This window comes from Micrasema longulum, unplaced genomic scaffold (genome assembly GCF_059751315.1).
Source record: "Micrasema longulum isolate JH-2025_06_02 unplaced genomic scaffold, ASM5975131v1 h1tg000404l, whole genome shotgun sequence".
NCBI classification, from domain to species: domain Eukaryota; kingdom Metazoa; phylum Arthropoda; class Insecta; order Trichoptera; family Brachycentridae; genus Micrasema; species Micrasema longulum.
Genome location: NW_028277604.1, coordinates 78908 through 91672, shown reverse-complemented (window position 1 = coordinate 91672; position 12765 = coordinate 78908). Strand labels below are relative to the sequence as shown.

The 12765-nt window shown below is 33.0% G+C and overlaps 1 protein-coding gene across 1 annotated transcript in view; it reads left to right on the top strand.

Moving 5' to 3' along the window:
• botv (exostosin like glycosyltransferase 3) overlaps positions 1 to 12765 on the top strand; it is a 30748-nt gene that overhangs the window by 10322 nt on the left and 7661 nt on the right. The window contains exon 8 of the mRNA XM_088226053.1: positions 2366 to 2493. Within this exon, the coding sequence (XP_088082179.1) occupies positions 2366 to 2470 (105 nt within the window). The 3' untranslated portion in view covers positions 2471 to 2493. The remainder of the gene's footprint in view (positions 1 to 2365; positions 2494 to 12765) is intronic.

Genomic DNA, 12765 nt, shown 5'->3' with positions numbered 1-12765 from the left:
GGGAAATATCACATACTACAAATGTTGATAAAAATATGTGAAATGGACTTTAAAAAATTCATTGTATTTTCAAAATCAAGACGAATATTGTAGAGAAATGTTTTCACACATAACTTTTAAAATAAAATTGTTAAAAAATATGTCTTCTCAAAAACGCAACATGTTTGGCTTTGACAATTGTGGTGTCAAGATTTGTGACGATATTAGAATCTGGAAATATTGAAATTTCAATTTAAACGGTATTAGAATATAAATAGATTTAAATTTAAACGGTCTCAAATGAAGTTCAAAATTTAACCGAATCGTGACGTATCAGGGGCGAGGCCAATGCAATGAACTGTTTTCTCGGGCATTTAAAATTTAAAAAAAATTCTTTGTTACTGTTAGTACAATTTTTTTTTTTTTAAAAAGTGATATTTCCCTGTTAATTTTCTTATCAATGCAGGCACTGTCTCTGTCCACAATGGCGACACTTATACAAAAAGTCCAATTTTTGGTATAACTTCTTCTAGTGTTAGCTTCCACCTGGTGACCCCACACCTTATTACTTCCTTCAGATAATTTGCACATATTTGATTTATTTTATTTTATTTGGGAAATCAACAGTTCTACATACATATTTTTAGTAAACAAACAGATATAGTGTATAAACAATAGTGTAGAACTAATAACAGATTTCCACATAGTATACAAAGTTAGTAAAGAAAATATATTACACATCAAATAAATACGTACAATTTATACATATAAAAATGTTATTTTCATGTAGGTACTCAATAATCAAGGATTTTTTAAATATTTATTTTAAGAACATTAAGTTACTGTAAATTGGGCGGAATAAGGACAAAAATGCTTGAAGAGAGGATAAGGAGGGGAGGGGAGATGTACATATTTATTATTATAATGTCTACTAAGTTACATAATACATTTTTAGTGTAAATTTTAAATCTGACAGAGTGATGTTTGTGTAATCTATATTTTAAAATTTTGTATTGTACATTGAAAAAGTCCTATGAAAAAAAGCATTTTTAATATACGATGTTTTACTTATTGGTACATGAAACAGGTACATGGTACACATTTCCCACACCTCCATCTAAGACACCGCGTTCACTGTGCTTTCGCCTCCATTCCATGGTTCACTTCCGTGCGTCGGTGTTGGGACTATAATTGATTATTATTAGTCTAATCCTTGACAAGGTAAACAAATCTCGATGGAAGACCTCAACAACTTTGGAACTTTTCAACTTTGTAGTTGTGTATTACTATCCCAGGGGTGCTATTCTGAACCGCTCTCGCACGAGAAAACAGTTTTTCTCGTGTATTTTGTTAATAGAGCCTTCAGAATACCACCCCCGGGCCGCGATTATAAACGCTGTCTTTATCGGTACACACCGAGATGGTATAAAATAACATAGATATTTATGTAGGAGAATGTGTATAGTTGTATGAAAGTTCAAAGTATTTTCGTCGGTAACCTGTAAATGAGCATGTTGTAAACATATTCTATTTTTCATACAGAAAACTTTATTTTGCTTTGTAGATAAAATTGAAGATAAATTAGAGTTCGACAAAGGAACAGTGCATTCCGAAACCGGTCAACATAGATATTATAGTTAGTAGTGATTTTCAGGTTAAATATACCTATAAGTTCATGTTCATTTTTTACACCTTTTTTTTTACCTTTCCCTTACTGTCCTAAAAACTTCCGCGCGCTACGGTGCTGTGTAGTCACTACACATGCAAAAAATTAGAGATTTTAAATGGTAAAAGTGTAATATTCATCGGCAATTGCTTCAATTATTTAAAGTTAAAGTCAAAAGTGATGGTATTTTTAATCTAATTGCTAAAAACATGAAAAAAAACATAAATTAATTCTCTCAGTGCGCGCAAAAGAACCACCCCCAACGAAAGCTGAGCAGCTACTAATACTAACGCAGCTAACGGGCGTCTGGGAGAAGTACAAGAAACTTTGCTGTCCGCGCATGTGACGCATAAAAATTATCTCTCTCGCTCCTAAATATACCCGTATTGTCGAGAGTGAGACGTAAAGAGTGTGCGAGACAATTCTACATTAGGATTACTCTTTTACTACGATCGCAACATGCAACACATTGGTAAACTTTGTGTTGCATTGGGGATATCTCCAATTTTTGATAAAACGCTTTTGATGTTCCCAATAAGCATTCATTATTCAATAAAAAAACCTTTTTATTGATACGTAAATGCATAATGAAGGAATAGGGAAAACCTCAACCCATCATTTATTATATTTTTGGAGATATTAAGGTTGTCAGATGCAATGTGTAGTAGCTTCACATCACCGGGGAGGGAGAGTTAAAAATGTTTTTCTTTATTGTTGCAGGTTTTTGGATACATGCCCCTCCTAAATACTCAATACAGAGCGGACTCCATATTGTTCAAGACTAGAATACCGCACGACAAACAAAAGTGTTTTAAGTTCATATGAACAACACGACTGACTGATCAAATGTAATGTGTAAGTTAACTAATAGATTATCAATAATTTAGAAAATTATTTTTCTAAAATAAACTGCTAAACTTCTGTTCAGAAGGTCTTCTGTTGAAACAAAATTATACAGAAATTAGCAAAACTGTTTTCCAAAATAAGCTGCTAAACTTCTTTAAATTTATTTCAACAGAGAGGGAAAAAGTTTTCGAGAAGGGAATATGGAAGTCTAGGCATTTACAGGGCTTATGACCTGTCATTGGCTGGTTTAAGTGGCCACTTTACACACTGTGTAACATTCACCATTCTGCCCAAGTTTGAAAAACCACATTTCCTCAACTCTTCCATCTGTTATCAGCTCTTTCACTTCACAAAAGTCAACAGATGGAAGAGTTGAGGAAATGTGGATGTTCAAACAGGGGCAGAATGGTGAATGTTACACAGTGTGTAAAGTGGCCACTTAAACCAGCCAATGACAGGTCATAAGCCCTGTAAATGCCTAGACTTCCATATTCCCTTCTCGAAAACTTATTCCCTCTCTGTTGAAATAAATTTAAATATGAACAACTCCCTAGGGAGGAAATCCAGCCAGTCTGCAAGCATTTGGACATAATCAAACATTGTTGCTAAACTTCTATTCAAAAGATCTTCCGTTCAGACAAAATTGTGCATATATTTTTCCAAAACCAACTGCTAAACTTCCATTTAGAAGATATTTGTTTGATATATATTTGAAAAAAATAATTTATCTTTTTTATCATTCCCGTTTATATTATAGTAAAATTTTATCATATAGCCATGATGAATAATGTTTGGTTAGTTTATTTGTACGTTTTTCGACAAAGGAACAGTGCGTTCCGAAACCGGTCAACATAGATATTATAGTTAGTAGTGATTTTAAGGTTAAATATACCTACAAGTAATTTGTTTCATGAGAAACAATGTATGAATAATTCATATCGCTATTGTACATATTTTTGTGGTCGTGTTAAAGCTAAAAATGATATTTTTAATTTTTAAGAGCGACAAAAATTTATATTTATTGTATTGTCTTTTTTGTTTTTCAATTTAATCGCGAGTTAATATGTATTGTCTTTTTTGGGTGATCCCGTGTAAGTTGGATTCGTTTCGACGTTTTGGCTACCATTGCAGGAGCCATCTTCGGGGTAAACTAAGTTGTGAAGAGAAAATGATGCATTTCATCATCATCATTCCCTTAAGGCCCTGCATTGATACACCAATTGCATCGTATCTTGATCATTTTTTTTACATGAAGGTAAGATGATTAGTCTTACGCTTCAGGTACCAGTCCAGGGACTATGAAATATTTTAGTGTGAAAACACCTTTGTATTTGTGTATTTATAAACTAGTAATTTGTAAATATTATGTATCTTTTTTGGGTGATACCGTGTATGTTGGATTTGATCCGACGTACCGACATTGCAGGAGCCATCTTCAGGGATTCAACGTCGGATCAAATCCAACATACACGGTATCACCCAAAAAAGATACATAATATTGATAACAGTGACCGTGAAAACCTTCGCACCTAGTAATTTGTACCGTGTCGCAGTCAGCAGTAGGTACATTCAGGGCCTTACTCATTAGATTTCCTTATACCAGGTTTACATTAAGAAATAACTATACCCGGTTTAACTATTTACAACCAATAAAAAAAAAGCTAACTTATAAAAATATTTATTATCTGGAATAACAATTCACAGGTTATTTCATGCTTAATTTTTTAAACAGTCAACACTGATATGTGTGCGTGCTCAGTAACTTTTATAACAACAACAAACAAACTTCAAAGTAAATCGACACTACTGTCAGTGTAATGGAGAACACGGAGAAAACCGTTAGAAAAACAAATCGAAATTGGGAAGAAGAGGAGAACGTAAAAACGAGTTCTTTAGTTTATTCGTGTTTCTTTTTTTATCACAATTAATTAAAACACATACAAACATATAACATTTCACATATTATTAAAACAAATTACGAAAAACCACTTGAATCGCATTGAGAAGTTTGCAGGACTTCAAAATTGTTTAAAATTATAAAATAATCTGATAAATTATCCATTTTGATTACCGAAAAATATGACTTTTGACAGATCGCGTGCTTATTCCAGCGTTATACCACATAATGTGCAGGTAAAAGTTTCTATGGTCGCTATCCCAGATTTAAACTGAGTTTAACTCAATGCGAGGTTTATAAGTATTACTTTTTTCCATACCATCATTATTCTACCACTATTCTTGAGCTTAACTTTATACCCGATTTATAAGTAAGGCCCCCAGTGTCATTTTGTTTGCTGCGTGTGGTACCGGAAACCACGTTGAGTTTAATTTAAGTTCGTCGTCTCCGTTTATGTTATTTGGGTGTTTGTGTATTACAAGGGACACTTATGATTCGTGCTCTGTAGTTTCTGGCTTTTTGCAGAATCTCTGGTTCGGTGAAGTGTTCCGCTATGGCTGATTTTTCAGGGAGCACGAGTGTACACGCTCTTTTGTGTTTGTCGTCCTTAGCAGCCCAAACAAGTCGTTTTTTCGCCTTCGAATCAAAGATTAAAACTAGAAACTACAGTGCACAAATATTAAACGAGTGAATTGAAATACGCAGACACCTAAATAACAGGGACGACAACGAGGCTTAGAGTATGTATGGTGAAATTTCATCAGCTGAAGAAAATATTACCTTTTAAATGACTTAAGTTAGTTTACATAAGTCTTGCAGAATCAATTATATCATACGGAATTCTGTCTCGGGGAGGAACTCACAAGTCATACGTTGATAGAATTTACAATCTTCAGAAAATGCTTCTCAAGATAATGATTGAAAATGAAGTCAAAAAGATTTGCAAAGAAGATGACACAATCCTATTTAAGCATTGTGGGGTAATTCCGGTGAAGGAACTTTACCACTTTAAGCTAATAATAAAGCATTTTGACGAGGAAAAAACCCTGCTCGGTCACCAACATGGAACAATATCGACAACAGCCATGAAGCTGGTAGAGTCTAGAGCACAAAACTTCTATGAAGCAGGACGACAGAATATATTGTACCGAAGCTATTTAATAAGCTTCCTGCCGAGGTAAAGAACTCTACCAGTTCGCAGCAAAGAAGCAAACGATTGATGGATTTCCTCACCAAGAATCAAAAGTTGTGTTTATCCAGTTCAAATATATTTGTGTTGTTTAATTTTTACAGTGGTTTTTTTGTTGTTGTTTGTTTTTGTGTTTATTTGATAGTTTGTGATAATTTACTATTTAAAAAAAAAAAAATTGTATTAGAAACACGCCGATAAACTTTTATATTTTATTAGTTTGGCGCGATCTAGATTTTGTTTACTTTTGTACATTAATTTGAATAATGAAGAATTCCAGCCCAACCCGGAATAAAATTTTAAAAATGTTTTCGTGTACAAGTGAATATTTAAAAATTTTGGAATAGGATGAAATATCTCAAAAACGCACGCAAAAATAAATAAAAAATGTTAAAAATAGTACTCATTTTAAAATCGTAAATAATGACATCACTCCTTATATCTACGTGTAGTTTTTCCGGTTTCCGCTTTCAAGCCCCCGCACCTTGTAAGGAACGTTTTGACCATAGAAAAAAACAGTATTTTATTTTTATTTTATTAGGGAAATCAACAGTTCTACATACATATTTTTAGTAAACAAACAGATATAGTGTATAAACTCAGAACTAATAACAGATTTCCACATAGTATACAAAGTTAGTAAAGAATATATATATTACATATCAAATAAATACATACAATTTATACATATAAAAATGTTATTTTCAAGTACTCAATAATAATAATATAATTTGTATAATTTGACATTTCAACCAGAGATTATGTCAACTTTCTAGGTTTTTCTAAATCGAAATGTTCGTAAAGACAACCATAACATAGAAATGAGCAAATTACGATCAACTAAATGAAGTAATCAAAGCAATACTCCATAGATTCTTGTCAGTTTTGTCATTGGCTGGAGAAATACAACTTACCGCGGTCAGTGAAAGTAAGAACGCCAACCGTTTCATGGCGTCACTACTGAAAAGTGACACACTGATTACAGTCATTTGGCGCGGTATTTGATAAATGTAACTTTAAAAAATCATATCTTTGTAAATAACACACAAAAAATAATAATATATTTTTGCTTAGTTAAATAGTACGCCAATAGAAAAAAAAAAAAAAACAGTGGAATTCCTCGTTAAAAAAAAAAAAAAAAATTTACTTAAAACTTGTCAAAAATTAAACATGGTTCCCAGCACTACACATGACAAACAATAAAATGACACTGGATGTACTGTACCTACCGCCGACTGTGACACTAGTACATAAACACTTTTTTTTTTTTTTTACATAACACCGTTTAGTTTACCCTGAAGCGGCCTTCTGCAACGGTAGCTGAAACATTTGAGCAAATCCAACCTACACAGGATAAAAAGACGATAACAGTGACTGAAGAAATCTACTTACCCATTTAATCGAGAATTATTTAAGTGACCCCTTTGCATTTATTATGTAATATTCACAGTGTGTTATCATATGTCCATATTTCTTAATTTTGTCTGTTTTTTGTTCAAACGCAGGCAGAATGATGAATTGTAACAATTAGTCTCTGAGATGATCATTTAAAAAAAAAAAAAACAGCTAATGACAGGTCGCCTTGTAAATGAGTGGATTTCAAGTTTTCCACTCAGTATGCATATATAAATCTTTTTATACCTAGACCACACACAAGATACCCTTCCCTAATGTCACTGGAACGAAGGGGGCGCGCGGATGGGGAGTGTCATGTTGTAAGCCCGTATTGCACGTAGTACTCTCAGCATACTGACTCCTAATAAATATTTTTATTTTTAGTAAATAACATATGTAGTGAAATATGACAGCAACTTTAGTTTTTTTTTTTTTTTTTTTTCAAAAATATTTACATAATAGTCTTAAATTAAAGTCCCTCTGAGTTGTAAACATACAACTCGTCAGCAGGTTCTTATAATTTAAAAAAAATAAAAAATTTATTCATTAATTTCATAAAAAGTACATGTTTTTGTAAAATTCTAAACATATCTACTTTTACACATCTAGTAAATGTTATCACTGTAACTCTCCAAAAAAAGAGACTAACTCTTGTGCCTGGAGAGTGACTTACACTGTTTTAGTTGTTTATTTATAAGAGTTTTTATAATTTTAAATACGAGTACATGAAAAGAAAAAGAAAAACATTGGATATATAGAGAACAAACATAAAACAATAATATTCATACTAATTAAAATTGAATGTTGTTTTTACACGAGTTCAAAAAATTTCTTTAGATTAACTTTAAATTTATTTATTGATATATTATTTTTAATAGTTTTTAGTTCATTAGGAAGATTATTATAATTTTTTACACCTTTGAAGACAAAGCTATTTTGACCATGACTTGTATGAAATTTAGAAATTTAGAAATTTTAATATTATGTTGGTATCTGAGTGACTTATTTCAAATTCTTTTATTTTTCTTTTTTTATATATTTGTATAATAGAATTTATCTTATAAAGAGTGTATGAACCTTAAATATTTTATAAAGACTTTCCGTAGAAATTGCTTAGATTATTCGTACTTAACCTACATTAATAATAATTTTACTTGAAAAACGTTACATATAATACCATATTTTTTTACATTATCAAAAACTAAAAACTATCACTAATACAAAAATATTTTTTCGACTAACCATAATTTGAGCAAACGTCTTACTCCTGTATTTAACTCAGTATTTTTAATATTGTTTGGTTACATGTTAAATATTTTAGGTATACTGTATTGCAGTGTCCTTTTGCCATATTTATTGCAATATCTAGGAACAGTTAGCCCTTCCATACTAGTAAACCTGGTGTTGTAATCATGTACCAACTTGTGTTTATACTCGGAGTGCTGACAAATTAAGTTTGCCAAAGTAAAGCCCTGACTAATAATTTATTTACAGATTTATACATCAATGATATCGCTTAGTAACAAACCAAGCTTAATGTTATTTAAAATTATTTCGAACCTTTTACATGTACGGAGTAAAAGACACATATATATACAAAGAAGATTACTAACAATTTACGAATAGGTACTCAAAAAGTGTACAATACAAATTAAATAAATTCACATGAAAATAAAGGGAAAAATTCAAATGATCAATAATTTAAAAACACTCTCAAAGTAACACATACATTAATAAAAAAAAAGATTAAGAAAATTATTTAGCATGGGACAAAAATAACATATTAACCTTCGTGGCCCAATGGTCTTGTAATCTCACCAAACCATTCCCGCGGCCGCTTTTGATTGAATATTTATCTTTATGATTGTATTATGAATAAGGCACCTATAAATTAATAACCTAAACTGTTCAAAGAACATTTTGAAGAACTAATATAAACATTACAGTCCCATGATTTACGAAGCTAACGCGAACAAAAAAGATTCACAGTAAATCTCTTACCACTTGAAACCGCACCGCCATCTTGAATGTCATATGATATCTCACTGCAGTGATATCAGAGGTAGGATGAAAGCCGAGTGAACGCGGTTGAAATGCGATCTCTTAGACGAATGTGTGGGAAATCAATGTATTTATTTATACTTTTTTTTTTGTATTCTTTTTTTTTTATACAGAATAATGTTCCCTCACTGGGGTGTCCCGTGCCGAGGGAAACATTTTACAAAATGTGAAACATGCCTTAGATTAGCTATTTAACAAAGTTAACATAATAATAACAATAAAAAAACGTAATTAATCCAATTAACCTAATTATCATTAACATAATAAACAATCAAAAACTAAGATAATCATAACAAACATAGCCAATTTAAATAGACCAACAGAACAAATTTTATATGGTGAGAACTTACTAATTGTCCTTATGGATAATGGAAGTAGATTGTACACTTTAACCGAGTAGTAGGCCAATGCTCTTTGACCAAAGGTTGTATTTATTATTTTATTTTTTCAGCATCAGGGTGGAGTATCTAGTAACTCTTGTATTTGTAACGGAAGGTAGAGGACGTGCGTATAGTAACAAAGCTTTTACATAAAGTTGTTTTATAGATTTTACATGAAGATTTTCAAATATACCGAGGGAGCTAGTTCTGATTGGGACTCTTAAGATAATTCGTATTAAAGCTTTTTGTGCAATTATTATTTGCTTGATCAGTGTCATTTGCACATCCCCATCCAATTATCCCATATTCCAAAACTGATTGAGTTATTGCGTAATGTATGACAGGGTTACGAATGATGAAATCAGGCGAGAGTGTAAATCTGAGTCAGGTATAATTGATATAATTAAGGAAGGGTCTCTGAGATGGTTTGGTCATGTAGAACAAATGGACGACGAAAGAATGGTAAAACAAGTAAATATGGCGATAATGAAAGGTAACGTGAGACGGGGACGACCGAGGAAGACGTGGCATGATCAGATAAACCAAAATCTTAAGTCTGGTCATGTCAAAAGCAGACAGAACCGAAGGGCATGTATGACAAGATGTATGAATGTGGAAGAAGCTAGGAATATATGCCGTGTGGCGGTCAATTCTCTCTGCCTACCCCTACTGAGAAATGGCGTGATGGTAGTAGTAATAGTAGTAGTGATATTGGAACACTGCGCCACTTAACAAAACTTATTTTTCATTTGTACTAGGACACTTGGGAAGCTTTTATTAAAACGGGTTTTACTGATTATATTATAGCTTTTGACACTTGACATGTTCTTTAACACTTGATAATAAAATTTTATGTTTATTGACGGAGCGGACTTAAAATTTCGCACACGTGTGATATATTTTGTAACAGGGTTTAAGACATAACCCTACATTACATGGAGAGCAAAAGTATCGAGTTAAATTTTTTTTGTGTTCCCACAAACATGACAACGTCTTCGCGGCATTTTTTTTAGGGTTCGGCGGAATCAACTCCGGAATGTGATCCATTATTTCCATTATGGAGTCCGGCTCGTCGAGACCGGGGGACGTGGTGTCCTTATAATTGGTATTTTATATTTCGCTAATAGTTGCGTTGTAACATTTTCTTGAAAATCTGTAAATGTTATTGTTTGCCGGTTTCTTTCTCTTTTCTTCTCTCGGTTGAGGTTCATTGCTATAGACCAGGGGTTTCCAAACTACGGCCCGCGGGCCAATTCCGGCCCGCCAGTGTCATCAATCTGGCCAGCGACAGCCAATGATTTATTGTTGTTACTATTGCTGTGATAAGTTGAAGAAGAAAACGCAGAATGATAATTACTCGGTTTTATTTACTTGCAAGGTCAAACTTAACGACAGAAATGATGACGCAGAAAACTTAACTTAAGTACCTAAGTTTAAGCATATTAATAACTAACAAATAATTTAAATGAATCCCACTAATCACAGTAAAACAAAAACACTAATGAGATTTATGTAATTGTGATTTTCCATCGACAATAGTTTGTAGTTGTGGATCAATTTTACTTGTACCAATTATCAAAAGAGATTTAAGATTATCATCGGTTAATTGAGATCTGTAAACATTCTTTGTGTACTCCATCTTGGAAAACGTTTTCTCACACAAGTAAGTCGTACCAAAAACAGAAAACAACCCACGAGCAAATTTATGCAAATTATCAAATTGTTGCAGTGGACGACTCTTATAAAATTCCAGCAAAGATGAATTTTGATGTTTGTTCTTAATCATATCACTGCACTGTAAATCAATAATTTCCATTTGGACTTCCGGAGCCAGGGTTTCAATGTCAGAATCAAAAGGATTTTGAAAAAGATTAATTAAAAAACAATGTATGATAGGTGCCCTAATGTCGAAATTAGAGCAGAATGCAAGGCTGAGTTAAGCATTATCGACAAAATTAAGAAAGGTCTTTTGCGATGGTTCGGTCATGTGGAGCGAATGAATGATGAAAGAACGGCTAAAAAGATTTATGATGCGAATGTGTCTGGTTGTAGAAGTCGAGGAAGGCCGAGAAAGACATGGCATGATCAAGTACAACAAATTCTTGAAAGTGGTCATGTGAAAAGTCGGAATAATCGACGTGCGCGCATGAGAAGATGTATGAATGTGAAGGAAGCAAAAGAAGTGTGCCAGGACAGAGTGGTGTGGCGTTCTATCCTCTCTGCCTACCCCTCCGGGGAAATGGCGTGATGGTTAGTTAGTTAGTTAGTTAGTTAATTTCATTCGCAATGACATCAAAATCTGAGAAACGAGTATCAAAATTTATTTTCAAAGCACTCAAAGTTTCGATTGCAAAATCGACGGGAAATTCAGTCTCTGTAGTGTGGCTGAATATTTCACATGTTTTAAAATGTGTGAAACATTTTTTACGTAATTGCGATTGAAATAGTATTATTTTCTGCCTGAAGGATTTGATATTGGTGTATAAATCAGGAAGAAGCCGATTTTCTCCTTGCAATCTCAAATTCAGTTCGTTCATATGATTTGTCAAATCGACATAGAATGCTAACTTCCACATCCATTCACTATTTTCTAAATCGGACAAAGGGCGCTGCTTCTCATTTAAAAAAATTCGATCTCTGCTCGAAGTTCAAAAAAGCGCTTGAGGACTTTTCCGCAACTAAGCCAGCGTACGGCAGTATGATATGGTAAGTGATTTTCTCCAATCTCTTGAATAAACTCGCGGAATTGTCGGTGATTCAGCCCAGTGGATCTGATGAAGTTAACAACTGATATTACTAGTTTTAGAACTTTAGACATATCCAAACATTTTCCGCACAAGGACTGTTGATGAATGATACAATGTAAGACTAATGGTTTTGAACCACCATCATTTTCTACAGCCTTTGACACAAGTACAACCACTCCTTTATTTTTACCACACATATTTTTGCCTCCATCAGTTGTAATTAATTTCAAATTTTTCCATCGAAGGTTCTTTTTATTAATGGCATTTTCAACTCCCTTAAAAATATCTGCCCCAGTTGTCGTGGCGTGAATACTATCAATATCAATAAGTTCTTCATACACTTCATAGCTTTTATCTACTCCGCGAATAAAAATCAACACCTGAGCAGTATCTGATACATCCGTTGACTCATCCAATGGTCGAGAAAACCGCTCATGATGTCCATTTTTGTCAGACAGTTGAGATGATATATTTTCTGCGATGTCTTGCACTCATCGAGCCACGGTGTTTGCTGACAAACTGACACTTTTAAATAAATTTACCTTTTCGGGGCATATTTCTTCGGCTACTGCAATCAAGCATTCTTTTATCATTTCTCCACCGGT